General features: G+C 40.8%; 8 protein-coding genes across 10 annotated transcripts; 3 read left to right on the plus strand and 5 right to left on the minus strand.

The window, feature by feature from the left end:
- On the minus strand, positions 1-1945 carry LOC111595964 (28S ribosomal protein S30, mitochondrial). Its single transcript, XM_023309939.2, has 2 exons — positions 1373-1945; positions 1-1318 (listed from the first exon to the last, which is right to left on the minus strand). The coding sequence occupies exons 1-2, from the start codon at positions 1831-1833 to the stop codon at positions 91-93; spliced, it is 1689 nt and encodes a 562-aa protein (XP_023165707.2). The 5' UTR covers positions 1834-1945; the 3' UTR covers positions 1-90.
- Positions 1946-2340: 395 nt separating this feature from the next.
- LOC111595965 (peptidoglycan-recognition protein LE) lies at positions 2341-4332 on the plus strand. 2 transcript variants are annotated; one of them, XM_023309941.2, is made up of 6 exons: positions 2341-2630; positions 2697-2960; positions 3033-3341; positions 3412-3525; positions 3700-3764; positions 3836-4332. In XM_023309941.2, the coding sequence occupies exons 2-6, from the start codon at positions 2720-2722 to the stop codon at positions 4193-4195; spliced, it is 1089 nt and encodes a 362-aa protein (XP_023165709.2). In that variant the 5' UTR covers positions 2341-2630; positions 2697-2719; the 3' UTR covers positions 4196-4332. The 2 variants fall into 2 exon arrangements, with proteins under 2 accessions (XP_023165709.2, XP_023165708.2); XM_023309940.2 differs by having other exon boundaries at positions 2342-2630; positions 2679-2960.
- Positions 4333-4421: 89 nt separating this feature from the next.
- LOC111595966 (protein stunted) lies at positions 4422-5523 on the minus strand. 2 transcript variants are annotated; one of them, XM_023309943.2, is made up of 4 exons: positions 5382-5523; positions 5074-5204; positions 4803-4853; positions 4422-4553 (listed from the first exon to the last, which is right to left on the minus strand). In XM_023309943.2, the coding sequence occupies exons 1-3, from the start codon at positions 5411-5413 to the stop codon at positions 4840-4842; spliced, it is 177 nt and encodes a 58-aa protein (XP_023165711.1). In that variant the 5' UTR covers positions 5414-5523; the 3' UTR covers positions 4422-4553; positions 4803-4839. The 2 variants fall into 2 exon arrangements, with proteins under 2 accessions (XP_023165711.1, XP_023165710.1); XM_023309942.2 differs by lacking the exon at positions 4803-4853.
- A 309-nt stretch (positions 5524-5832) lies between these two features.
- LOC111595969 (glycosyltransferase-like domain-containing protein 1-like) lies at positions 5833-7492 on the plus strand. The gene is made up of 3 exons (XM_023309947.2): positions 5833-6164; positions 6232-6514; positions 6574-7492. Exons 1-3 carry the CDS (start codon positions 6080-6082, stop codon positions 7316-7318), a joined length of 1113 nt encoding a protein of 370 aa, XP_023165715.1. The 5' UTR covers positions 5833-6079; the 3' UTR covers positions 7319-7492.
- A 15-nt stretch (positions 7493-7507) lies between these two features.
- On the minus strand, positions 7508-9319 carry LOC111595970 (abscission/NoCut checkpoint regulator). Its single transcript, XM_023309948.2, has 4 exons — positions 9174-9319; positions 8863-9116; positions 8292-8799; positions 7508-8223 (listed from the first exon to the last, which is right to left on the minus strand). The coding sequence occupies exons 1-4, from the start codon at positions 9219-9221 to the stop codon at positions 7954-7956; spliced, it is 1080 nt and encodes a 359-aa protein (XP_023165716.1). The 5' UTR covers positions 9222-9319; the 3' UTR covers positions 7508-7953.
- Positions 9320-10295: 976 nt separating this feature from the next.
- LOC111595967 (platelet-activating factor acetylhydrolase IB subunit beta homolog) lies at positions 10296-11582 on the minus strand. Its single transcript, XM_023309944.2, has 2 exons — positions 10890-11582; positions 10296-10825 (listed from the first exon to the last, which is right to left on the minus strand). The coding sequence occupies exons 1-2, from the start codon at positions 11283-11285 to the stop codon at positions 10544-10546; spliced, it is 678 nt and encodes a 225-aa protein (XP_023165712.1). The 5' UTR covers positions 11286-11582; the 3' UTR covers positions 10296-10543.
- A 435-nt stretch (positions 11583-12017) lies between these two features.
- Positions 12018-14295, plus strand: LOC111595961. Its single transcript, XM_023309935.2, has 4 exons — positions 12018-12253; positions 12327-12808; positions 12885-13629; positions 13705-14295. Exons 1-4 carry the CDS (start codon positions 12174-12176, stop codon positions 13784-13786), a joined length of 1389 nt encoding a protein of 462 aa, XP_023165703.2. The 5' UTR covers positions 12018-12173; the 3' UTR covers positions 13787-14295.
- A 660-nt stretch (positions 14296-14955) lies between these two features.
- On the minus strand, positions 14956-22136 carry LOC111595963 (coactosin-like protein). The gene is made up of 3 exons (XM_023309937.2): positions 21830-22136; positions 15276-15599; positions 14956-15201 (listed from the first exon to the last, which is right to left on the minus strand). Exons 1-3 carry the CDS (start codon positions 21878-21880, stop codon positions 15085-15087), a joined length of 492 nt encoding a protein of 163 aa, XP_023165705.1. The 5' UTR covers positions 21881-22136; the 3' UTR covers positions 14956-15084.
- Between the last annotated feature and the right edge of the window lie 4471 nt (positions 22137-26607).

A 26607-nucleotide genomic window follows, 5' to 3' on the forward strand; every position in this document is an offset into this window, starting at 1 on the left:
CTCGACTTATTGTACAATATAGATATATTTAGTATTTCACGCATTTCAAACAAAACAAATGGTTTTTATTAACACTAAAATTAAAGGTGCTTAGGGATAGTAGGTCTTCTTGTAGCGACCCTCGCGATTCTTGCGACCGCCGGGCCGCTCCGCCTTCGACACATACTCCTTGTCGTGCTGATCGAGCGTGCGGCGCCAGGGATTGATGTCCCGTTCGAAGTAGCGACGACGCGCCTCCATTGGCCGCGTCTTGTTGTCAATCTTGTATAGCTTCTCCCACATATAGATCTCGGGTAGCTCCAAGTGCCTCGGCCGTTTCGATGCCAAATGCTTGAATGTACGCTCAAGAAATTCGCGTTGCTCCACATTCTCATAGTCGGCGGCGCGACGCAGAGTTGCACCGCCCACATACGGTAACAGCTCGTCCGCAGTGCGCTGAATGCTCGGCGCTCTGATATACAGCTCGAGCAGCTGCCGCAGCGTGTTATCGTTGAAGTCCACGCATTTTCCCTCGCTCGAAATCTCAGCATATAACGGCTGTGGTGCTGTGCCCCGACAGAAGTTAACCCGCGCATTTGTATCCACATGCTGGCCATTAATTAGCAGCGTGTTCAACTGATACTCGTAGAAACTCCATTCACGCCCGTTGGTGATCACAGTCTGTGTGTTTAACGGGTAGGTGAGCTCGTTGAAGGTATTGAAGCCATGGTAGTTAGCCTGAGCCAGCAGCCAGGCATAGGATGATTGAATGGCCAGCGCATGCAGCGCCTCCACGTTGTCGCGTTCGCCACAGGCAGTGGGCCGCAGCTGTAGATGGGCGCGCGACTGAAACGAAAGCATTCCAAAGTTGGGCGCATTAGCGCTGGGCCAATAGCCGGGTACATTAACGGCGTGCTGATATTTCACGCTGTAGCCCAAGGAGCGTGCGTCAAGCTTGAAACGCGGCAGTTGCTGGGCCAGCGTCAAATTTTCGCTCTCCTCTGGAGACTTCCATGTGGGCAGCTGATGGCGGTGGCGCAGCGCCAGGTACGGTTCGCCTGTATATTGCACCGGGCGATCAACACTGTCGTGCGCATCTTCCTTCTGCCATTTGCGGCCCTCTTTCGATTTGACCACATTCTTTGGCGGATCAACGCCACCGACTACCCAGAAGGCCTCATGACGCGGATTGTAGTCAATTTCAACTTCGTTCAGATGAGCATAATCAGCACTGAGCACCTGTAGTGCCGACCGGTTAACCAGCTCAACAATAATTTGCGTAAGCTGCTGTTCGCGTGTGACGGCATCGGGAGGTGTTTCTAGCAATGACAGTTGATGCCTACAAACGTCATTTGGGTTATTTATATTATTGTTAGCAATATATTTCACCTACTTGTAGACATCGTGCGCATATTCCAATGCCTCAATAATATCGGCACGCGCCATCTGCAAAGTCGCCTCCAAGCTATCCTTCGTGCCATCAGGCTTGTCTTGATGCGTAGGCAACTCCTCCAGCACAGTGCGCGTGTAGTGTTGCGTCAGCGGCAAGGCATTGTAAGGCACTTTGGTATCGTTCAAATCCACCACCTTGTAGCCGTAGTAGCGCGGCATATTCACTTTGATCATTTTTTCCTCAACGGTAGGAAGCTGGCGTATCTGCTCGTGCCATTCGCTTGCCGTGTGCTGCTTGCGGCTCTTGTATGAGAGATCCCTTATGATGGGATACTCTGGCTCTGCAGTGTATTCAGCATCAGCCACTACTACCGCTTTGGGCTCCGCTTTAACGGACAGATAGCGGCGGCAAGCGGCATTCAGACGCGCACGTAGCTGCTCTCCACGTCGCAGCGTCAACATTTTTGCCGGTCTACAAATTTAATACAAGACTAATTAAGTAAATAAAGTACTACCAGCAGAGCCAACGAGGTTATGAAATCGAACCGCAGGCAGACCGATAACATTTCCATGTATCAAATCCATCGACGGCTATCGCTGCAACATCGATTACCATCGGCACGAAAACATCGCAAAATGTAGGTGAGTATGCTGCTCTAATTCACTAACACTTTTACATATATTATGCATTGGTGTAAATGTCTAATCTAATATAAATTTTTATCTTATCAAAAAATTTAATGAAAATATTTTTGTATGTATGTACACATTGCTTAGTAGATGCGCATAATTCACTAGCCGATGGTTTGATAATCGATAGAGGTACATGAGGGGTGATCTATACAACCTAAAATTCCAAATAGCAGCAAAAAAATCTTTTTTGATACACTAAATAATTACTTAATCTATACTAATAAAATATATATATTTATTTAAGGTGCGTAGAAAACTGTGCAACAGAACGAAATATCGTTTGAAGTGTACGATTTTGCTCGCTATCTGTGATCAGCGTACCAATTGTAACATGACGATCGCTTTTGTTTTGTTTTTGCACAATATGTTAAGTTGGAAATAAACAAGTATTGGGTGTATTGGATGTATTTAGTGTTATTCCCACATGAGTGTGCTTCCCAAGAAGCCTGTCGGCATTTGTACATTACTTCATCTTGCACTGACCAACCAAAACGCCCACTTCTTATCGACAAAAGGCTACTGTGTTAACTTATCAAAAAACTACAGATATTTATATACACATATATGTATGTATATAATCTCTAACATATAATATTGATACGCTAACTTAATAGACAACGTCACGCGCTCAGCAAACCAAATATCGTGAAGTGGTATGCAAAAAACCATGTCCAATTTGACCACATTGTCAGCAGCTCAAGAACGAACTCGGGAATGGCTCGCCTCACAAGAGGATGAACTTGAATCCTTAGCTGAGTCATCGGTGGTGGATAGCTTGGACGATTACAAATACAGTGAGCACACGTTTACTGAACAGGAGGACAACGATGATGATGATGATGACGACGACGTCACTGGCGAAGAAGTCAGCACCATCGCGCTAGGCACACGAGAAGGTGAGTCAAGCACACTTATATACATATATATACGTATATATATATATATATATATTTATAAATTTTTGGCAGGCACTAGCAAAGGTGGCATCATAGGCGACACGCTGCGCGACCTACTTAACTCGATCAATAGCATTCAAACAGTGGGAAATGTCAACATTAGCAACTCCACCAACGTTCACATCGGCAACGTAACCAATATCAATGGCAACATACAGATCATCGCCGAGAATATGAAACATTCTCGCACCACACGCAAGAAACGTCGCAAGGCTTCGATCATCGAGGTGCCCGTGGCAAACGAACAAGAAAATGCAGAAGGAGAGGAACTGGACGAGTCTGAAGAACGCGTCAATGCAGATGTGTTCATTAATAGCCAAAGTAAGCAGAATGAGAAAGAGACAGAGAGAGAATGAGAGAATATGAGAATCACTAACTCAAATATTTTCAGAGTTCAAAATACCCCAAGAGCTGTGCTACATTTTGCCGCGGCACTCCTGGCTAGCCCAAATGCCCATGGAACCGCCCGTCCAGCTGCAACGACCAGTCAAATACGTTGTTATATGTACGTGTGCAAGTGTATATATACAGATTGTATATGTTAGCTATTGTTACTCAAGAGCGAGCCCATAGAGAGTACGCTTAGACATACTTGAATGCATCTCTTTCCAGTTGTAAAGAAAGCATCTGGTCTTATTCTATATATATGCTTATATGTATATATCTTTCTAATCCGTAGTACACACTGCCACCGAGAGCTCCGAGAAGCGTGCGATTAATGTGCGCTTAATACGCGACATACAGGTGAGTAATAAAATAGACTAAGTTTTTACTCAATATTGATTTGGCTAACGCAACGTTTTCCATTTGGGCAGTGTTTTCACATTGAAAGTCGGGGCTGGAATGACATAGCGTACAATTTTCTTATTGGCTGCGATGGCAACATATACGAGGGACGCGGATGGGAAACTGTGGGCGCGCACACATTGGGCTATAACAAGGTGGCTCTGGGCATCAGTTTCATTGGCTGTTTCATGCGCGAGCTCCCCACGCCGCATGCGTTGACCATGTGCCGCAATCTGTTGGCACGCGGCGTCGAGGATGGTCACATAGCCAAAGACTACCGTTTGATCTGTCACTGCCAATGCAACTCAACGGAGAGTCCAGGTCGTCGACTCTTCGAGGAGATACAGACCTGGCCTCATTTCTACAATCTTGCCCAGGATGCTCAATAGTGACGTATTACATGACTTAATTCGAAATCTAAATTCGATATCCTTATACAATTTCGGTGATTGTCTTGGACAAATATTTTTAAGTATTTAAACTGTTTGTTCGTCTCGTGTTTTTCCTGTTTTGTTACTTTCTTTGTGTCCACTAATTTGTGCAATTATATTTCAAAAGAAATACACGACTGTAAAGATGTGTGGCTTTTACAATATATTAGATTATTCGACAGAATTTTTGTTTGTTTTGTTTTCAATTTCTTTTAATTCGTAAATTTTAATTATGGAAACAAGTCAACATTTTGCCTTCGCATCTTGATGGCCGCCAGTTGATTTGGTAACGTCTAGGCAGATTCCGCTTGACGAGCTGTGTAAATGAAATAAACAATTCAATTAGTACAACTTAATACAATTATATTAAAATAGATAGTTAATCACAAAAAAGGCTCAGCTTGCAGTGGGTTAAACAAAGTCCACGATTTTGGAATAGAAAGAGATTTGTAGTCTCTATCTCTTGTCAGGGTATTGAACACATTTAAAAAGTATTAATAAAGAGGCTGGCTAATTAGTATGCGGATGCATCATAACGTGGGTTTCGGGCAACTCAAAAACTTACACCTTGCTACATAACAGACATTTTGTCGTTGAAGCAATTATGCTTTTTCATCTGTAAAGCGCAGAGAAATGAAATGAATATTTAACTAAAAGTCAAAAAAAGAATCGTTTCGGAAAGACTGTCAAGGCCAACAGATGTGTACATAGCTCGCCTTTACATAATGTACTAATGAACTAATCCGTTTTTATTGGCCGGAACTCCTGAGGTGTATAACGGGATCTTCGGCGTCTCGATTTACGATTGCACAACGTTGGTTCGTTCGATTACTTACGTGCAGGTCTGCCGTTGACCCATGGTGTGAACTTCACGTGGGTTTCGTTGCGCTTGGCGGCCTCAGCACGGAGGTCTGCACGGAGGGCATCACGCAGCACACGGGCAGCAATGTTGGAATATTGAATATAGCTGAAAAGGCACGGACATTACATGCGTTCATTAAATTATAGAGCTCTTTTCTCTGATTGGCTTAGTATAGAATGCAGCAAACAACAAATTACGTAACCCACGCAAAAAGAGTACATCGGCATAGATGATGTGCACTTTATAAATTAAGTTTGCTATACTAGAATATATATTACTTACGTAAGTCCAGCAGCTCTCCAGGCGTTGGTCATTTTGATAAATCTTTTTGCAAATTATTCGCACGGAGAAACAAGATTACAGACCTTTACTAGTGCAGGCGCTTTCGGAGTTCCTGATGAGAACTAGAGGTGCTAATACTTAATCGATAATTTAAACTTTCGATCAGCACATTTAAGCAACACTGACAGTTAATTGTATCGATGCTATTTACAATTTGATCTATTCCCATATACTGAATGAATTTCGTTATACATTGAATTTAACTAAATGAATTGATATTAAATGTTTTTGAATTTAGGTTGTTATCTAAATATTATTTGTATCGCATAATACATATTAAGTAGGGAATATCCACATATCTTGTTCGAATATCGATATATCGATACTTTGCAACATTAGCTCCAGAGCTTTGTTTGTGTTGTGTCTCACTTGCTCATGTGGAACAGTTGTTGTTCAATTTAAATCTTTTATTGGGTATACTTAATATCTTTATGATAATTCACAAACCTTTTATAAACAACGAATTGTAACAGCAATAACTGAAAATGTGTACAATGTGCTGTAGTCCATTTATTATGCATATATATCGAATGGATTGTATGGAAAACATGTGCCGCTAACTTCTCCAAAGGTTAAGGTTAAACCAAGCGCATTTATTAATTGCACAACTCTTGCTTAGCCCAGTTGTAGTGCCAAGCATGATGTCTGCCAAGCCACAGATATTAATAATAGAGCCCTTTTTCGGCGGCAGCCACAAGCAGCTCATAGACACATTAGTCGAATGTGAGTATAGAGTCTGATCAGAAACTATATTATTGTTTACTTGTTTTTTAATGAATATTGTTAATAGGTTTAAATCTGGCAGATTATGAGATCTTCAGCTTGCCTGCTAAGAAATGGCATTGGCGTGCTCGCACCTCTGCACTGTATTTCTCGCAGCTGATTCCGCCGGAACACGAGTACAAAGTGCTGCTAACAAGTTCCGTGCTCAATTTGGCCGAGCTCATTGGTGTACGTCCGGATCTGGTTACCTGCAGGAAGATTGTCTATTTCCACGAGAATCAATTGGTCTATCCCGTGCGCGAGGTCAAGGAACGGGATTGTCAATATGGCTTGAATGAGATTCTCACTTGGTAAGCGAGCACGATTCTTATTTGAATTATAGTAATTCCAATTGTAATATCTGTTTCAGCCTTGCTGCAGATGTTGTGCTCTTCAATTCGAACTTCAATCGCATGTCCTTCCTGGACAATGTACAGCCCTTTTTGAACATCCAGCCAGACTTCAAGCTGAAGCACATACGCGAACGCATCGAGAAGAAATGTGAAGTGCTCTATTTTCCCATCAAGTTCCATGCTTTTCCCAACAAGCGTCACATGATGGATGCTGAGCCAAACGCGGAGCCGGATTGCTTGCATTTGATTTGGCCGCATCGCTGGGAACACGACAAAAACCCCAAATTGCTGGTGGAGGTGCTAATGGAGCTGAACAAGCGTCAAGTCGACTTCAAGGTAACAATCTGTGGCGAGAGCTATCAGGCGATACCAGAGGCCTTCGACGGCATACAACAAAAGCTAGGCGCGAAGCTAATTAACTTTGGCCATTTGACGCGCGAGGAGTATGTTAAAGCGCTGCTAACTGGCGACATTGTCATCTCGACAGCTGGCCACGAATTCTACGGCGTGGCCATGCTGGAGGCCACCTACTGCGGCTGCTATCCGATAGCACCCAACAAGCTCGTCTATCCAGAGATCTATCCCAAGGAGAATCTCTACAATACGTCCAACTCCTTAATCAAAATGCTGTACAATTGGTGCCGTAATCCGGAAATCTTTCGCCGGCATCGCGACAAATTCTTCGACTATTTCAACTTCGAACGCTATTCGGCCCAGCACTTGGTGCCCAAGTATATGGAGAAGATGCGTATTACGGTTTAGCGGCGGCCTTAAAAGACATCATTTGTAGCATCGAATTTAGATTTGTAAGAAACGAAAACTTGACCAATTTTTTAGCATACAATAACGGTTTAGATATAGCTGAAATGCCATGTGTGTGTCTAGGGTATATATATAGGTTTTGTAAGCGCCTCACAATTGTTTAAATCCAATTACTTTTTCTTTACTTACATATATTAAAAATATATATTGTTGATTTGAGTGCCAGTTGTTAGCAGCGTATTTTGTTTAGCTGCGTGTTGTTGTCATCAAATATGCATTTAGTTTAGTTGCCTTTTTGTTAATAGTGCTAAGATTGTAATGATTATAAAATGTTTGTTTACCATGAATTGCCTTAAGATATTAACGAATTCCGCATTGTCTCTCTCCTTCGCTGCTTCCCTCTCTTTCTAAACTATGATTTGCACCGGGAGTGAGTTGCTCTATAAAATATTGAGTTTTAATTCATTCACATTATGTACACAGTTAACTATTTTGATCCAGAACTACTTTAAAAGCAGGAAGCACAAAAAGAAAAACAAAAAATAAACGCTTAAACTGAAAATAAAGTAAATTAATGAATAATTAATTAAAACGCCAAAGCACACAACAAGCTATAATGTCTCGAACAGGCTCCACTAGAAGTGATTCTCTTTGAACTTGGGCGGCACGCTGTACTTCTCCTTGACGTGTGCCCGATACTCGTCGTCGTCGTGGCACTCGCGATAGCACTGGGCGCAGAACAGCTCGCCATCGCAGCCTAGGCAACGATAGACGGCATCCTCATCGCATATATTGCACCAAGGCAGCTCCTCGTTGATGCTGCTATTCGCATTGGCCGCGCTGCCACTCCCCAACTCAGCCTCTAAGCCATCAGCAGCTGCGGGCAAGCGCGCCTCAGCCACGTACTGCAAAATGAATCGAAAGTAAATGTGAGTTTGGTATAGTTGTTTAACATAGTCAGACTGAAGCAGACCTTCTTCATTATCTTCTGCAAGACAGTTTCATCGTTCTCATCCTCGTTGTCGCTGGGCGTATTTGTGGCCGCTGTGCTCGTGCCCGTCTCTGTGGCTGCGACACCGTCGATGGGTGCATCGCGCAGAGCACGCAGGCGTCTCTCAATATCACTGATGGCATCGTTACGACCATCATCGACGCGTTGATCCAGCGCCGTTTCGCCCATAAATTGCTGCAGCAGATCTTTGATCTTGTCCTGATCCGTTCTTTGGTCTGTGGACAGCAGTAGATCCTTTTTATCATAATTCTTTTGATGCGGCATGCCGCTCAAATTGGAAAGTCGCGCCCGTATTTCATCATCGGTGGTGTCGACCGCCTTCAAATTCTGCAAACGTTTACTTATTGCACTATCCAGATTCTCATCTATATCCTCGCGACCAGTTGCCGCAGCTGCAGCCACATCGCCAACGGGTGCAGGGCTTGTGGGCGAGAGCACAGCGGCCAGCTCCTCAGAGGGCAGTACATTGCTGCAGTCAGAGAAATAAACACAGTTAGAGCTATTGACATAGACACCGGCTATAGCTACCCACTCGAAGAGCGCATCGGCTGCCTCGCTGTCCGGCGGCGTTTGGTTTTTATGTGGCAGACGCTGCTTGGTCACCAGCTCTCCGGGCAGCGCTTCACAGTCAATGACTTTCTCAGCATCGGCATGGGCCTGCATCTTGGACAGCTTATCGAAGCATATGAGGCAAACGTTGAGCACCTTGCTGCCATGTCGCGGCACAGCAATTGGCCTCTTCAAGCATTTGGCACAGTACGAATAGCCACAGTTGGGGCAACCGTACTGCAATAATTCAATTTGGCTTAAGGTCAAGAAATCAGTGGATTTGCCAGCTCTTACCTCCTTGCAGAAGAGACCATACTTACGGCTGCAGCCGTAACAGCTCATTATGTGTCCACCTTTTAATACAAATAAAAATATGGACAAAACTACGTCTTTTCTCTTTAGAATTTAACTTAGTCTGGAATAACAAGTAAACAAAGACCGTTGACTCACAATGTTTTGTATATCGATGCTACCGATATTTGCCGTTTGCTTTCGTTCAACTCATTATTCAATATTTTAGAATATATTCTGCAATGTTATATTTAATATAAACAGTATATAAAAACAAATGTTAGGCATTTAGTTAGTCTAAACATGTCTATTTGCCCAATTTTAGGTGATTTTCACATTAAGTAAACATGTTTTGCTTATCGATACTATCGATTATTCGTTTAACGGCCTTCCGTGTCATCGCCAGACAGGCGCATTAAATATTTTTATTTAAATTGGAAGATTTTAAATAAACAGAAAGTAAGAATATGTTATATAAAGTGAATCTATACAGTTTATGTTTTCTTTCTTCTTTAATTTCTTTTTCAGATATTAATATTTAAATATATATGATTAGCTCATCATCTACTCAAACTGTTACTCGAGCTTATTTGAGTATTTGAATTCGGTTAGTAATAATTAATCGATTTGAGCATTTAATACAGAAAATGTTTTCATTTATTTATACATATGCCAAAAAAAAAGATAATATTTCCGAGCTTAAGGCAGCTCAACCGAAGTAACTTTTAGCTGCCGCATATTAAACTTTCTCTTAGCTTTTATCACCTAATGCCAAGTGGATTTTTGAAGCTTACTCAAAATTTGTGATGATAAAAATATATGAATATTCTATATATACATATATGTATATATACATAATTTAAAATCTATATATATATATATATATATATATATATTGAAAAGTTTCAGGGAATGTTTTTGTTGTTGGTTTTTTTCTTCAATTAGTTTGGCCTTGAAACTTAATTTGCATATTAAATTGTTATAAATGTATTTATGGATGTACTTGTAATTATCTTTTAGTATAAATGCAAAATACAAAATGTTCATGCGTGTGTCTTCTATATACTTTAATCCTACGAGTGAGTATGGGAAATTATATTATTATGTGTGTAAATATTTATATATATATATATATATATATAAATTTCGAAGCTGTGTAAGTTGGTTAAGGAAACTTGCGTTTGTTTGATTCTTGCTTTGTTGTTTAAGAAACAATAAACCAAAAATTTGATACTCCCGTTCCAATATGGGAGTAAATACTTTCATTGCTGCAGATCAAGCGGTTGGGTTGAGAGTTCTGGATTTCAGTTGTTGTCTTGTTGCTCCTGTTCTTGCTGTTGATTGTTTTCATATTCTTAAAGTTTCTGTGAGAACTATTCGGATGGTGTGAGATCGCGTTCCAGTTCGTTTTCATTGAGTATTTGCGATAGCAAATCGTGCAATGGCTCGAGTATCTTTTTGGCGCCGGTATTGGTCAGACTCTTGTAGTCAAACATATCGTGATGGCTAATGCTGCCGTCCGTATGCACCAGCCCCTTGTCAATGGCCACGGTTTGCACGCGATCCATACCCTTTGTCAGCTCCTTGACCAGCTCATTGATCTCTTTGTTTTTGTCCCGCAACGCATTTGGCTGTTGGCCGCGTGGTAGTAGGGACTGAAAAGATATTACAAATCATATAAAGCTATATATATAAGCGTATATATTTTGATATACTTACTGGCAAAATGATGTAGGCGCCGGGCAGTTTTTCGCGTATCTTGGCCACATTGGTGAGCAGTCCCTCGGCCACTTGTGCGGCGCTGTTGCTCACGTTGTTCGTGCCAACGTGCAGGACAACGATTTTCGGATTGACATTGTCGAGGGTGCCGTTTTCGATGCGCCACAGAACGTGCTCGGTGCGATCTTCACGTATGCTAAAGTTGAGGCAGTGCAGCGGTGCAAAATATTGATTCCAGGTATCTGTGTCCTGCAGCGTTTCGAATATGCAATCGCCCAGGAATATCACGTCCGGATCCTTTTCTCGGCAATCCGATATGAAGCGACGGTGTATGCTGAGCCAGCGTTTGTCGCCGTCAACATCGGGCACAGCTGTGGGCACAGCACAGGGATTCATGTTCCTGTTGTTGTTCTTCCTTCTGTTGTCGTTGCTGTTGTTGTTGCTGTTGCCGTTGCCGTTGCTGTTGTGTTCTTGTATTCAGCATGCGGTGTTCGCTGTTGCAGCAACCTCTAAGCACATACACAAACCTCTTAATGAACTCAGTTGAAAGAGGCAAAGGTGGGTGTTGCTGGGAAAACTTTTCTATTAGTTACTTTTCGCCAAGTGGTTCCTATAGCGAACGCAGATGAAAATAATTGTAACTAAGAGAATAATTGACAACACAAAATAGCGGCGACGATAGTGATGTGCACTCGCTTTTGCCCACGAATCTCAATCATCGTAGAAGAATCGAGAAATAAAAATATCGGTAACTTGTAATAAACGCATCCACTATTTAATTGCCCACATATATATTTTACGTTAAATATTTAAATCAACAAGGAAATATCGATTCAAGATCAAGATATCTATTCAAGATCTATGCAGCCTCCATACATATATGAAGCTCAGCAAGCACAAATTGTATGTTCACCAAATGTTGCATGTGTGTATTTGCTATTCAGTTGTATAGTAGATTATAATCGATGATTACGATTAACAGAGCTAACAAAATAAAAAATAAAATAAATGCAAATCATTATAATTTAAGCTATGCTAAAACAAAATTAAATAAAAAATTGGTATAGCATCGACAGTTGAAAAAAAAATAATACTATCGATACTGAAAGTGTTTGTTGTGCAGCCCTGGCCGCCGCTTGTCACTTTTCCCTGACACCAGTCGAAGGTAGCAGCATTGGTTGTAGGGAGATTGCAATACAATTTTTTAAACAAGTTTTGTTGCATGGAAAGCTGTATTTTTTAAATTAATAAATTAACAAGAGCGCGCCGCGCGAATTGAGCATTATGGACGTAGACCTCAGCCTGGACGAGATAATTGAACGCAAGCGAGTACACAACCCCCCACGGGCCGTCGATAAAAAACTGTAAGTGTTCGAAAGCCAAAAGAAAATGGCGCTGATTCGCTAACATTGGCGTTTTCTCACCGTTCGTTCACAGTCATGCCGTTCAAATGAAGCCGCGTAAGCCGGCGAACAAACCGGGCCTGAACACGCGCTCCTATGACGCCCGCAATAAGATCATCCAAAAGACGCGCGCCAAAATTGTTGATGCACGCGACATACTAAACCAAAATATTCGGGACTCTGGCATCGATGCCCGAAACGTGTTGCTCGAGCGCAAAAAGGAGCGTATGCCGATGCCCCTGCCAATGCCATTGCAGTCTGTACGCTCACCGCCCCGTGGTGTCAGCGGCGGTCTGCACAAGGGTCGATTTGGTCAACGGATTATAACGATGAGCAATCGGCCGGGCGGCGTTATACAAACGCTTTGGGATCCCAAGGAGGAGCGATCTGGCCATGGCGGCTACAAGTCCACCAACTCATCAGCGTCGTATCAATCCAGTCGGCTAAATGCAACCGCTAAACCTTTTGTGCCACGCGGCTACGTGGACTACGACAACATGCAGCAGCTAGAGGATGGTAAGAGAGTGCTGCACATGCTTTGCCACGAATGCCAATTACTCGAGCCATTACTCACATTTCTTTGTTCTTATAGAGGAAATTGCACGAACGCTGCACCTGGGCAGCTACAACAGCCAGCCGCCAGCTGGTCAACGCGCACGCATGGCACATGGCTTCGACAATTATGACTTGGACATGGACGGTGTGGAGATAACATCACCTGGCGGCAGCGCCATGTCCAATGATCCCTTTGCCATATATGAGGCGGCACGCAACCGTGTGGAGCGACCCGCTATGCCCCCTCCACCACTGGGCGGTGGTCATGTAGACAATGTGGATAAGCTGTTCGAGCGACGGCAGCGCAATTTGGTGGCCACTTCCAACTTGCCGGATTCGCTGCGTGCCCGTCTCTTTGGCAGCGAGCCCGATCGCCGGGTATCGCATGGTATATATGCGAATGAGAATGGCAGCTTGCAGTCCAAGGGGCATATGGAGGCGTCAATGATGTCCACGTTGTCCATGCACCAGCGTCGCAGTCCACCAAACATGTCGATGCCATTGCCACTGAGCGTGGTCAACAACAAGCCCGGCTACCGGCTGCTGGTGAGCAATCTGCACGCGAACGTCACCACGGCGGACATTCGTGAGCTATTCAATGACATCGGGCCCATGTACGATGCGCATGTGGTGCGCCCGGGCACCGCCGAGGTGATCTACAAGTCTCTGGAGCACGCTGAAATGGCTGTGGACGCGTATCACCAGCGCGAGTTCGATGGCCAGCCCATGCACTGTGTGCTGGTCAATCCGCACTCCTCCAATCGCTCGGCGCACTCGGTCAGGTGAGTTAAACGAACATTAAGCAGCCACCAACTCTGCAGCGCCTTGACTCAACTCTCTCCACACTAATATTGCAGCTCGCGCACTGTGACCACGAACTCGTCGGGCGTGGAGGTAGACATTGATGCGCTGCACTCAGTGCTCTTCCGGGATCGTTAGTCCCAACCCAGCCAAGATGAACGCACTTTAGGCAATTACAATGCGAACTATTAACCTAGACACATGCATTAAATATCAGCACATTAATCCCGCATCAATCAGTTCTGATAGCCACTCTCTAGATTTAAGCTGTACCTATCTTAATTTGTATGCGTTGGCCACACAGTCACACACCCACCCACCCACTGTCACACTCATTCACACACACACACATATATACTCAAATCGCTCAGTAGTCAAGTTTAAAGCAAGTATTTTCAATATTTCTAATATAATTTTCTGTTTTCATATTACACTTAGCGCTGTCTTTAGCTCCTCTTCTAGATAATGTTCCCGCCTTCCATCTCCTTTTGTCTATTCCCTTCTCACTCACTCCTACTCTCTGTGTATACTCGAAAACATCTAGGAACTAATAAAACTATATACTTGTAGTAACTGGAAAATATACTACAGATAAAATATGTTTTAGTCGAGGTTCTCAGCTGCCGTTCAAATCTGATTAGATTAGATACCATATATACATATATATATATATATATATATAAATATTTTAGTCTGGAAATGAAAAATAAACTTGTATTGTTCTGCGAAATACACAATTTGTAGATCTCTTGTGAATATAGTATGGTATTGCTGTTGAACTTAACTCTTGTCACTTAACTCTTATATTCTATATATATAAAGTTCAGTTTGCTTAGGAATTGGATACCAGGGCTTCTGGTTGGTTCATCGAGATACCAATTAGATTTCGCAGTGCTATGTCGCCTCTGCTGATGGGTTATGAGTCAGTCTAATTGGATTTCGACTTTTTTTTAACTTTGTTGCTTCTTATTCGTTCATGGTATAACTGAACGTTGCTTTTGCGAATCAGTTCAAATGAATAGTTTCGCAGTCCTAGTTGGCAAATTAAATACCAATTAGAGCTTAACATGTTTCCATGTCGCCACTGTAGATTGACTGTTATGACAATCAATGACATTCCAAGTGGATACAAAGTATAGATACTAATAGGACTTCAGAGTGCTGACGCACCAGATCCAATTGGATTTTGAAATAAGACTTACATTTCGTTTCTTTTCTTTCTTTGTTGTTTGTTGTTTCTTGTTTAATATTTATTACATATTACATACAAATGTACAGTAAATATTTTAAGATCGCATAAAATTAATTCATAATAATTAAGTAAAAGAGCGGGATTAAGTCAGCAATTGAAGAGGTGCACAAAAAAAAGTAAAAGAAGATGGAGAGGAAGACGAAGCGAAGTAAGTTGAAACGTTGCTGCCGCCGTCTGTTGCATCTCAATTGTCCCGGATGCCGGTGCCATAGTTGGCGCCGCCGGCACGATTCAACGCCTCGCGGAACAGCTCAATGTCCAGCTCCGCCTCGACACCCGCCTGCAGCTCCACGGCGAAGTTCTGCAAGAGAAAGATGAAGGACGGATATTGAAGTTGACTCCAAGCCGAGCCGAGCCGCGCCCAGTGGCACTTACATTCAGCACGTCCTTGATGAGCGCCTTGTCCGTGGACATCTTGGCGCGCTGTATGACGCCCACCTCCTGGCCGATCCACGTCAGAAAGATGAACTTCTTGCGCTTGGACATCTCGTCGCCCATCTGTATGCGGATGTAGCCGAAGGCGCGCTCCGAGTCGCCGAACTGCTCGCGGAACTGCTCGAAGCACTGACCACGCCCATGCACAATGATCTGCGCGCCATCGAACTTGAAGACCGCCCACTCCGTGTCTGTCAGATCGGAGCGCACGTCCTCGTAGGCCTCCCGGATGGCGTCCTTGTCCAGTGACGTTGCCACCGGCATCTGCAAGCGAAGCAAACGTTAAATTTTCTGTAATGCGGAAGACCAGCCACGCCCCACGCCCAAAGCCCAACGCCCACTCTGTACTTTTCGTTTTCTAATTGGACTCGTGTTGGATGCATTGAAGCATCCGTCAGAGACTTTCGCTTTCGTTTCCGTGCCCAAAGCCAGGCATAATAACAATAGCAACAGCAACAGCAACAGCAATAGCAATAATAATAACAATAACAATAACAATAAAATTGTAAATCAATCACGCCAATGCATTTTGCCTCTTCAAAACTCTTCAATTTGTTCAGCTCGAAATGTTGCATAAATTATAAGCGCGAGTTGCATGACTGAAACGGCCGAAAAGCCATAAATAATTGCTGGCTTTATAAATATTATATATATCCATAAATATATATATATATATGCATATATATATGCCATAATAAGGTTGCATCAAGGAAAGAAGAAGCAGAAACTTCATAGAATTGCGTTTTTGCCTTTTCTGTTTCAATGTTAGCGGAAATTGTTTTCATTCAATTGATAAACTATTCCGGTATATATAAATACTATATATACACATGTATTTTACGTCATCTTCGATCTTAGATAATGACACAAACATGGGCAGAGACGTAGCCAGAGATAATGCCACAACATATTGAAACACCAAACTCTAATTGGATTCGATCCATGTGCGGGCAGAGCTGGAGAAATACTTATTGGAACCCAATCTTTAGCCAACTCTGTCTTCCGCCTTTTGCCACTCGCTTTGTCTCGCTCTCTCTGACAGCTGTATATATCTCTCTATATATATATGTATATATATATATATATATATATATATATATATATATATATATCATATTAATAAAGATAAATGAATAAGCAAATAATTTCATTCGTAAATTTAAAATATATATATAAACTTAATATACATACATATATACAGCATTTTGGATTGATTGAATGCAACGCGCAGCTCCACTGAACGATTTATGCATAAGGGAAATAAATAGCAATAAATAGTTCATATTTTTCACATATTTCGTTATTTATTAATGCTCGTATAGGCGATGCATTAATGTGTTAATTTGCTGGCTGTTGACTTTCAATGGAGACTGTAGTTTTCGATATCGAAAGTGAGCTGCCTGCTTGCTCTTATGTCTCGATTTATTGTTGGACTATCAAGCGCGAATATAGTTTCGATGTCGAAAGCGCAGACCCACATCATATACGCTCGAATAATTCGGGCGAGTTACAGCTACTTTGGAAAGTCATCGAGAGCAGTTTGGGTGACAGCTGATCGGGCGTCTTCAATCGAGATTTATGTATTGTTTTGTTGTATGCGCTCCATTTGAAACAATTTAAGCTTCACAATTTTCAATCAGCAAAGCCGCCGCCAACAACAACGAAGAAAAAATATTACAAAAAAAACGAACGGTCCACAGATAATTTTGTGATGCGCGGCTGGGAAGATGTTGGCAGAGACAAAACAAAGAGTATGAAATATAACAACAAAACTGTCCCCATATGGAGCAGAGCAGAATAAGCAGATGAGTAAGTGCGACAGGGAAAGAGAGAGAGAGAGAGAGAACGGCTGGATCGTAATGCGTTCGTTGACCGAAATTGGTTTTGCGTGTGTGTGTCACTGCGTCAGAGATTGTCTGTGTGTATGAGAAAAATCAATTAGAAAAGCGCAAAATGTGATTCAGAAAAGTGCGCTCTGGAAAGCAGAATTTGTGATACCAATTAGAAAGATGAAAGAATAGAAAATTTTTGCTTCAGCTTTGACTTTCACGACGAAAAACTGTAATCGCTTGATTTGTATTGAATTAATTAAGCAAAAAATCCAAAAATAAATGAGCAGCAAAAATCATGCAAACTGTGTCACTAACACACACACAGCGAGGGGATAGGAGAGAAGTGAAATAAAACCGTTGCCACAATTTGTGCGCTGCCGACAATTTGCAATAGGAAACAGCTAATGCAGAATATGAAGAAGAAGAAGAATCAGTAACAGAAGCTGAGAAAAGATAGAGTTATGCATGTATGTGTATATGGCCAGCTGCCATAATTTCGAGCTAAATTTAACGGCTTTTTGTATTGTGCTTTATTTATTCGTCCGATAAGACATTTCTCTCAACTATCTCGCTGCGAAACTAAATTGGCACACACTCGGGGATGCGACTGTTGACTGGGCGGGGCTGATAACTAATCGTATATGGCCGCAATTACAGCATGTTGCCTTTGCCTCATTTGTTTGTCCTGGGCTCGGCTTTTGGGTGCGGGAGCCTATGCGTATGCGCAAGCGGGTGCAGCAGTGACGCATGTCTGTCTGTCACTCTTTTGCTCTCTGTCTAACGAGTCTTGTGCCTCAGATAAGCCAATGAACACGTGCGCATCGAATTTTGATTTACGCCAGTCCTCACACACGCACATACATGCACACATTCGACTCGCCTATGCTTGCTGCACTTGTTCTTGAGCAATCAGGGATATCAAATAGTTCCAGTTCATTGCAACCAGTTGCTGTTCCCTTGAGTTAATGAGCAAGTGTTCGCCAAGCCGTTCGTGAAAGAAAGTAAGAGTTATCGATACTGGTAATCATATCGGCAAACAGTTATTGATTGCCATCCTTATCGCCGTTACACACACACGCAGAAGTTTGTTGCCAAGTGCATATATGCTTGCATATGTATTATTTAATATATAGATTTGTCTGTAAGCACTTGTTTAATCTTGCATTATGTCGTTATTTTTATCTAATCTTAAGTCGCCAGCCACTGAAGCGATCGCCTGATTCGCTTTAAGTAAATGTATACATGTATATGTAATTCAGGATGTCAGACTAGACTCTCAACTAGACTCGAGTCTGCAGCTGATTATGCTCCATTATATACATATACTCTATGAGCTTAGTCACGCCTCCTACTACGCAGCCAAACCCATATATCCTGTTTAAAATTATTAGCTGCTGACTTAATCGATTCACTTCTTGTTTCATTTGAACTAATGCTGATTTAATAATTTTTTATTGTGAATAAATTTTTAATGCATTTCAGTATATTTTTGCCAGTTTAAGCTAATAATGTTTTTTCTCATGAAACTGTATATATATTTATTAATATCGTTGAAAGCTTGTTTGGAAAAGTTTAAATTAAAAAAAAAAATTTATAAGCATTTTGCAACTAGCAAACGAAAAAGTCGTGCGATGGCCTTTGATAAGGCATGCGATAAAAAATGTACATAAAAATTTATATATCAAATAAATTTATATTAATATCTATGGGTGTTGCTATCAGTAAAGCGCACCATATCGGCAAATTGTTTTAGCCAACATTTTAAATGTGGCCGAAAAAAAGTTATGCAGCAGAAACTAAAAAAAAACTGCTAATGATAGCAGAAATCTATGGGCCACATAGCAGGTGTTGTTACAATAATACATTTGTGTATATACCCACATATACATTCATAACGGATATAATCACTTAATGTTGACTAATGCCATTTCAGATACGCAACGCGCACACAGACAAAATTCCACATAAATCGAATAAAACTTTTTCCAATCTCACACTATGTACGCTCGTGTCTGTGTGTGTGTGCCAGATATTAAAAAAGCAAAAAGAATATGAAGAATTAGAAGTAAAACCTAAGCAGCCGTCTAAGAAAATTATGCGTCTAGTGCGACGGCACAAATATTTGTGCCCATGCATGAATCACAAACTGAGGCACAGGCTGAAACAGGCTCTGGTGCTGCGAATACCCTGTAGGAAACATCTGCTGTGCGAAAGGCGTTCCAAAGTAATAGATACTTTATTTAAAATTTCCCTCTAATTGCAACTCTTCTGTATGACTTGAAATTATGTTTATTATATGTTTATATATATGTTTATTACATATATATGTTTATTATATATTTAAATTTATGTTATAAATTTGTTCAGAAAATAAGTATAATTTTTCATAGTGACTTTGAACAAAGCAATTTTAGAGCTAGATTTCAATATAAGTTTGATTGCTCAATCGACAGGGCAGAGAGTGGAGGAGTGAGGTGCGGCTGGCACATGTGTTTTAGCTTAGCCTTTCTGCGCTGCTGGGCTGTCGAAAACTGTTTTCAACTTTTTTCGAGCATTAAGTTCGAAAACGAAAACCGAAAGAAAAAACAATGCATTGGGTGAATCAGCGGCTCGTTCATTTGCTTCACGACAGGCGGAAGGAGCGTCAAGTGTAGCGTGCGACGAAGGAAGAGGAGGGGATCGGAACGCGTAGGGCATCGGCAGACTGCAAGGCTGTTATTTTTTTGTTTTATTTCTTTTTGTGTGTTGTTTTATGCACTGTATGTATTAATAATTTTGCAGTTTTGCAATGAAACAAAGAAACGTCGTTTATTGATTTGTGTGCGTGACTCATTAGCGAACAACAAGAGAATATTAAAAAAAATATATAGCAGACCAAAATTGGTGCATCAGGAAGCGCAGTCAACTTAACACAAACTCAAAAAGAGGCAATGCGTGTATGAGTGTGGGCTGTGTTATACAATACTGACTTTCAGTTCTAACGGTAATGAAATGAATATCGAATGCAGTTTGTTTGCGGGTGGGTGGCTGGGTTTTGTCTGCTGAAGCTCGTTGCGTAGAGATTTACGATATTCAATATTATTTATTGCCATTGGCATTGATTTGAGGTGTTGCAGCCGCTACTGTGGCATCTGATCGAACGTATTTTCAGTTTCAGTTTTCATGGCTTTTTGTTTGGGTTATTCAATTGAGGTATAACCGTAAATGGTTCGTCTCTATGTTCCGACAGATTAGGAAAGAGAATGTATATACAACATAGATATACATATATTTATATATATATATATATATATATATATATATGCACCCGTTTGCATTGAGCACGCTAATCGACTGCAACTACACTGAAAACAATTGTTTGCAGCTGCTCTCAAAGGAGAAGAAATTGTCGAACTAGTTCCGATTGTGAACATTTTAATCTAACATAAGTTTATGTGAACTTTTCTTAACTTTCATTTTCAGCTTGTGTTTCTTCTGATTTTCGTTGCAGTGTACCAACTGAACAAACGAACAGTTCTCTTTCTCTCTCTCTCTCTCTTTCTCCCTCTCTGTATCTTTCACTGATTAAATTTTGAGTCATGTCGCTTCGATAGCTGCTTAATATAGTAGGTAATTGAACTGCAGCTGGCTGGCGTGTATTTCTGTTTGTGTGTGTGAGTCACAGTGAATCAATCGAATCGCCAAAATGACTCACACACACACTGCCAATGGCCCATATGTCACAGTAGTTGTCAGAAATACTGTTACAGTAGCTAAACAAATTTGATATGGAATCCACTGTAACCGCAACAATTACTCGATACATGCTCGATAAGATTCAGATTTAAAATCTTGACTAAGTGAGGGAGTGAGGGTGTTTATGTGTGTGTGTGTGCATACACATATTTATTAACTGCTATGCGCACAAGTGCGGCGGCAACGGCGACGTCGACTGCGAAGCCGTTGCGCACTTGAACTTGATATGCATATTTGTTGCTGCTGCTGTTGCTGTTGTCTAATATGACCATGCCCACACATACGCCCGCTTATCTACCCCTTTGGCTGCTGCGCTGCATGCGGCATCCGCCCCCGCACTTAAAAGCATAAGCAAGATATTCGTTTTAGCTCTTTTTTCTTGCTTCTTTTTCGTGTTCTTTTGCTGTTCTCTGCTTCTTGTTTTTTTTTTCGTTGTCTGGCACCGGCCTCGGCACCGGCATCGGCACTGGCTTTGCCTTTGCTGTCGCTGCGACTGCGACTGGGGGTACTGGCCCTGGCCCTGGCCGGTTCTTGTGTGTGGAGTCACAGTTATTTAAAGTTCAACACTCAAGCACACATACACATGTACATGCAGACTAACACACGCACACTTGACTTTGGGCTGGGGCTCCAACTATAGCGAGGCTACTTTGCCGGGCTCTTCCCTCTTCCTTTTTGGCCTGCTCTCCAGCTTTTTCGCTCTCCTCTCGCTTCTCTCCTTCTCGCTACGCGCGCTATCTGTTTCTGCAGATTTTCTTTTGCGCTGCTGTTGCTGTTACTGTGTTGTTGCTTAACTGCCCCGTTGTCGCATCTCTTATGAGTCTAATTCTTTTTGTTTCGTCTTGTGCCGCACTTAATATTTTCTTAATACATATACAAGTGTGTGTGTATGTGTATGTGTAAGATTGTGTTAAAAGTATCTCTCACCCTTTTCGGCTTGCTCTCCACAATTTGTTCAACTTCAATGCCGTCTGACATGTTGCTGGCTGGCTGAATGGGATGCTGCGGCTACTGTTGGGTTGCTTCTTCTTCGCTCTGCTCTGCTTTGCTCTGGTGTTGCGGCTGTTGCTGCAACTCTCAAGTGACAGTTCAGGGAATTTTTACCGGCTTGGATTTTGGTGCAAATTTTTGCAACGAAAAATTCAGCGCTTTGAACACAACGCGCAAAGTTCGCAAATGTATAACGACAAGTGTCACGATAAACAACAACAAAAATTAATAAAAAAAATCTACAAATGTATATATACTATATATATATATATATATATATATTACATATGTATATATATTACATTAATAACGAAAACAAAGACAAAAGGCAAAAGGCACAGGCTTTAATCGGGAGTGACCAAAATAGCCGACCGACTCCGTCCGACTCGCACGAATTGTTGCTCACGAATGCGGGCCGGCAGCGCGTGCAACTCCAACGAAGTGGCTGACGCAGAAGCAGCGCCAACCAGCACAAAGCATAACGACGAAAACGAAGCGGGCAGCGCAGTCGGCGAGCGAGCAAGTGGGAGCACCCAGTAAGCCTCCATGACGGCAGTGCGAGTGAGACAGAGTTAAGCAACGGCAACGGCAACGGCGACGGCGCCGTCACCGCATTTGGTTTTATTTTCAGTTTCAGTTTCAGAGTTGAAAGTGCGCGGGCAGCGACGTCGACTGCGCCGTTGACAAAATGTTTGACACCGTTGAGCGCAAGCGCATATGTGTGCGTGTATATCTGATTGTGTGTGTGTGTATGGTGTATGGTTTAGGATGCAAAGCACTGTGCAACATCCCATATATTTATTATACATATGAATGTATTTAATGTTCTTAAAATAAATACACTGCGACAAAATTTCCAGCAGCTTCGTAAAGTTTATGAGTCACAACACTAAGATTCATTAATAATTATATAGATTTAGATATGTAACATTTGGTTTGATAATTGGTAGAGTAATACCTTAAAAAGTTTGGCACGCCCTACACAAACATGTACACGTACACGTACATATATATATAAATAAATATACATATCTGTATATATATATATAAATATATATATGTACATAAATATATATTTTTCAAACTTATCTCTCAAATATAATCAAATATAGTCGGAATTCTATTGAACTTATCTGAGGTTCCACTTAAACATTTTCTGTCAGTATTATGTACGTACATATCTAGTATAAATTTTATAGAAATTATTATCACATTGAATTAGAAACAAACAAATAGCTCTTTATCTTGCAATAGTAATGCTCTAGGCATTTAGCGATAACTGCATATTTATGTTTGTTTCTTGAAAAATTTTTCGAGCATTGATTTATTTAGTTGTTGTTTTTTGTTGGACACTGTACTTAGCTTGGGAAGGACGGCTGGGGCCGGCTGTACCCAATCAACCGGTCGGCCACTAGCCGGTTGAGGTGTAGGCTTAACGGCATCTTCGGCTGGCAATCTGTGCCGCATCAGCCTTGCCTCAGCCTTGGCGAGAACAGCCTAGACCACAGCCGGCTCTCTGCGCCACTGCCAGTGTCGGCAGCTGGGGCACGTTGTAATCAAGTGCGCACGTACTAGTCGACAATGCTTGAATGTGTGTGTTTGTGTGTGCATTACAACTCAGTTCGCATGGGACAGAACGGGACGGCACTGGAGCTTATCCGGTGCAGGGCTTATCGTCTCCAGCGTCATCCACGTCGCTTTATCAGGCGGCAAACAGCGCAAAGTGAATCAAGCAATCAGTTTGCCTGAATTACCCGTTGCTCGGGCAAAATGGCAAAGATGTATTATAGTACGTGAATGTGGATAGTCGTAATATATCCAATCAAATATATGTCCAGACCTACATACATATGTGTCAGACTCACAAATGCATGTGACGAATGACAATTTGAGAGTTTTTTTTATCATTATCATTGTTATTAGCATTGCTATGAATATAACGATTCTCATTTTTAGCAATATTATAATGGGTATCAATCGACTTGACAGGTGAACTCACAGTAGAGACTCTGGTCAAGCAATTGGGAAGTAGCTAAGATGCTTGGACAATGTTCAACGAGAGACAGTCCAAGATGAAGGTATTATTATTATTATTATTATTAATATTATTATTATTATTATTATTATTATTTTTATTATTATTATTATTATTATTATTATTATTATTATTATTTTTATTATTATTATTATTATTATTTTATTATAATTATTATTCTTATTATTATTATTTTTCTTATTATTATTTTTATTATTATTATTATTATTCATATTTTTATTATTATTATTATTTATATTATTATTATTATTCATATTTTTATTATTATAATATTATTATAATATTTTGATTATAATTAATATTATTATATATCCCATCTAGTATATCTAGTTTACTCTAGTTTTATCGTTTTTATGATCATTGATAATATGTATTCAGGGTATATTGGTTTTGCGAAGATGTGTGTACCGGGAAGAATGCCCTAAAATGTAAAATAGTAATGCGCAGATGCCTGTCCGTCCGTCCATTCGTCCGTCTGAGTGCTCGTCCTTACGTCAGAGACCTCGTGAACTATAAAAGCTGGAGACTTGAAATTTTAAAGGTATATTCCTGTAAACCATATTCGATAACTAAGAACATTTCTGTATGATCGATAAAGATTGATAGATTGATTTCGCTTTAAAGTTTGGTAACTTAGGGGCGTCCTTTGCGGATTTTGTATAACTCCCACCCTTCGCTCAAAAACAAGAAGTAGAAGCAGAAGAAGGCCCAGGGCATTCGCCAGTCGTGCACTCCCGACTCCCCTGTTTCAGGCATTATCAGCTATGCCCCCCCGCTAATTGTTTCTTCTTGTTGTATTTAATAGACATGGATATATTGTAATAGATACGAGTAGGCCTATTCGGTCTGTTGACACTCCCAATTTAAGGCAAAGCTGTTTTAGCTTCGGTTATCAAAATATACAATAACGCAGATAAACCACAATCTATTCGCAAACAGTTGGCATAACATTTGCAAAAGCAATAAAACCGAATAAACAGATCAACACACTCAAACAGTTGGCCTAGAAAGTGCGTATAGAAACGGGGAAATGCCGTCATGGAAAACACATATAGGGATATTTTGTGTAGGTAATGCAAAGAAATCGAATTCTGCTTTAGTTCCGAGTTCTGTTTTAAGAACTTGACTCTATGTACTCAACTTTATGTATATATAGTATATATATTTGTATACATATATTTGTATACATAATACCAACTGCAGAGCATATGTTTTCCAGTTAATGCCGTTCTCTGCAATTCTCATACAGTTAAGTTGACTTGTTGCATGTTATAGCCGGCATGTGTATATGTATGTACGTACATACTGTCTTGGTGAAGATATGTAGGCATGTATGTATGGGTATACACATGTGTGTGTGTGTATACAGACATTTGTATATGTCTATGGTATGTATGTGCATGAATATATCTACTTATATGTATGTATGAATATGGGTATGTATGTTTGAATATAAGTACTTATGAATGTATGTAAGTTTATCTAGATGTATGTATGTTGTGTATCTCAGGGAGTATGTACATATAGATGTAGGCATGTAATCAGATACATGCTTGAAGCTATGTAATTATGCATTTATGTACATCTATGTATGTATGTATGTACGTACGTACGTATGTATGTATGTATATATCATAATGTTTATGTATGTGTATATGAATTAATCAATGTATGTACATATAACATCTACCTTTATGTACGTATGTATGCATGTATGCATGCCTACATATCTGCCTCAATGTATCTATGGCTGCTAGAACTAATGTTCGCACGCCTTTGTGTATGTATCTATGTACGTATGCATGTACATATATATTCATGTGCATTTATGTATGTTCATATGTTTCCATTATTTATAGGTGCATATTGAATGAAATTTACATTTTTAAAAATCTCCTTAATGCTATTTGCAGATTTAATTAATCTCACTTGCCAAAGGAAAAGATAATAAAATATTTGAAGCCGCAGCAGAAGCAGTTCCACGAAAATGAAAATTGTAAATGAAACAGAATCAACAAAATGTCCATCATTCAATTTGCAATGATTAAATCAATATGTTGTAAAAAGAAAAAGGAATGCGATTTGTGGGAATTATTTATGAGGCAAATTGTTCGGGGAATAAACGAGGAAACAAACATTTGTTGGTTTATATTTAAGAAAAGAAAAGAGTTTAAAAAAAAACAGATACAACACAATAAATGTGGCCAGAGAAAAAATACAAAATTGAAATGGAAACACGTAAAAGAATATTTGACAGAGAAAAAGAAAACAACAACTTTAAGCCCTGAGAGAGAAACTTTAAACCGATGTCTGAAGGGATGAAAGTTGCACGGTGGAAGGCACCAGCTCGTGCCTTTCAGACGCTGCTAAGTTTTTGATATGCGAAATTGTACTTCAAGTATATAAATGACTTTGGCTTTATTTGGAAAGGAGCTTAAGTGTTCCAAGTTTTTTTTGTCAACGTTCTGTTTCTTTCATTTTGTGCTTGGTGTGGTTAGAACTTTCCAAACAAACATTTAAGTCTTATTGGATAATAGCACAAGAGTTTCATACAACAACTTTCCGCTAGCCTTTACCGTTTGGAGTGTGCTCAATCGGACATTCAGTCAATCAGTCAGGACAAACGACTTCATGACTTTTATGACTTCTCAATCAGTCA

The sequence above is a fragment of the Drosophila hydei genome, unplaced genomic scaffold, assembly GCF_003285905.1.
Source record: "Drosophila hydei strain 15085-1641.00,03,60 unplaced genomic scaffold, DhydRS2 tig00000215-arrow-arrow-pilon, whole genome shotgun sequence".
Classification (NCBI taxonomy): Eukaryota; Metazoa; Arthropoda; class Insecta; order Diptera; family Drosophilidae; genus Drosophila; species Drosophila hydei.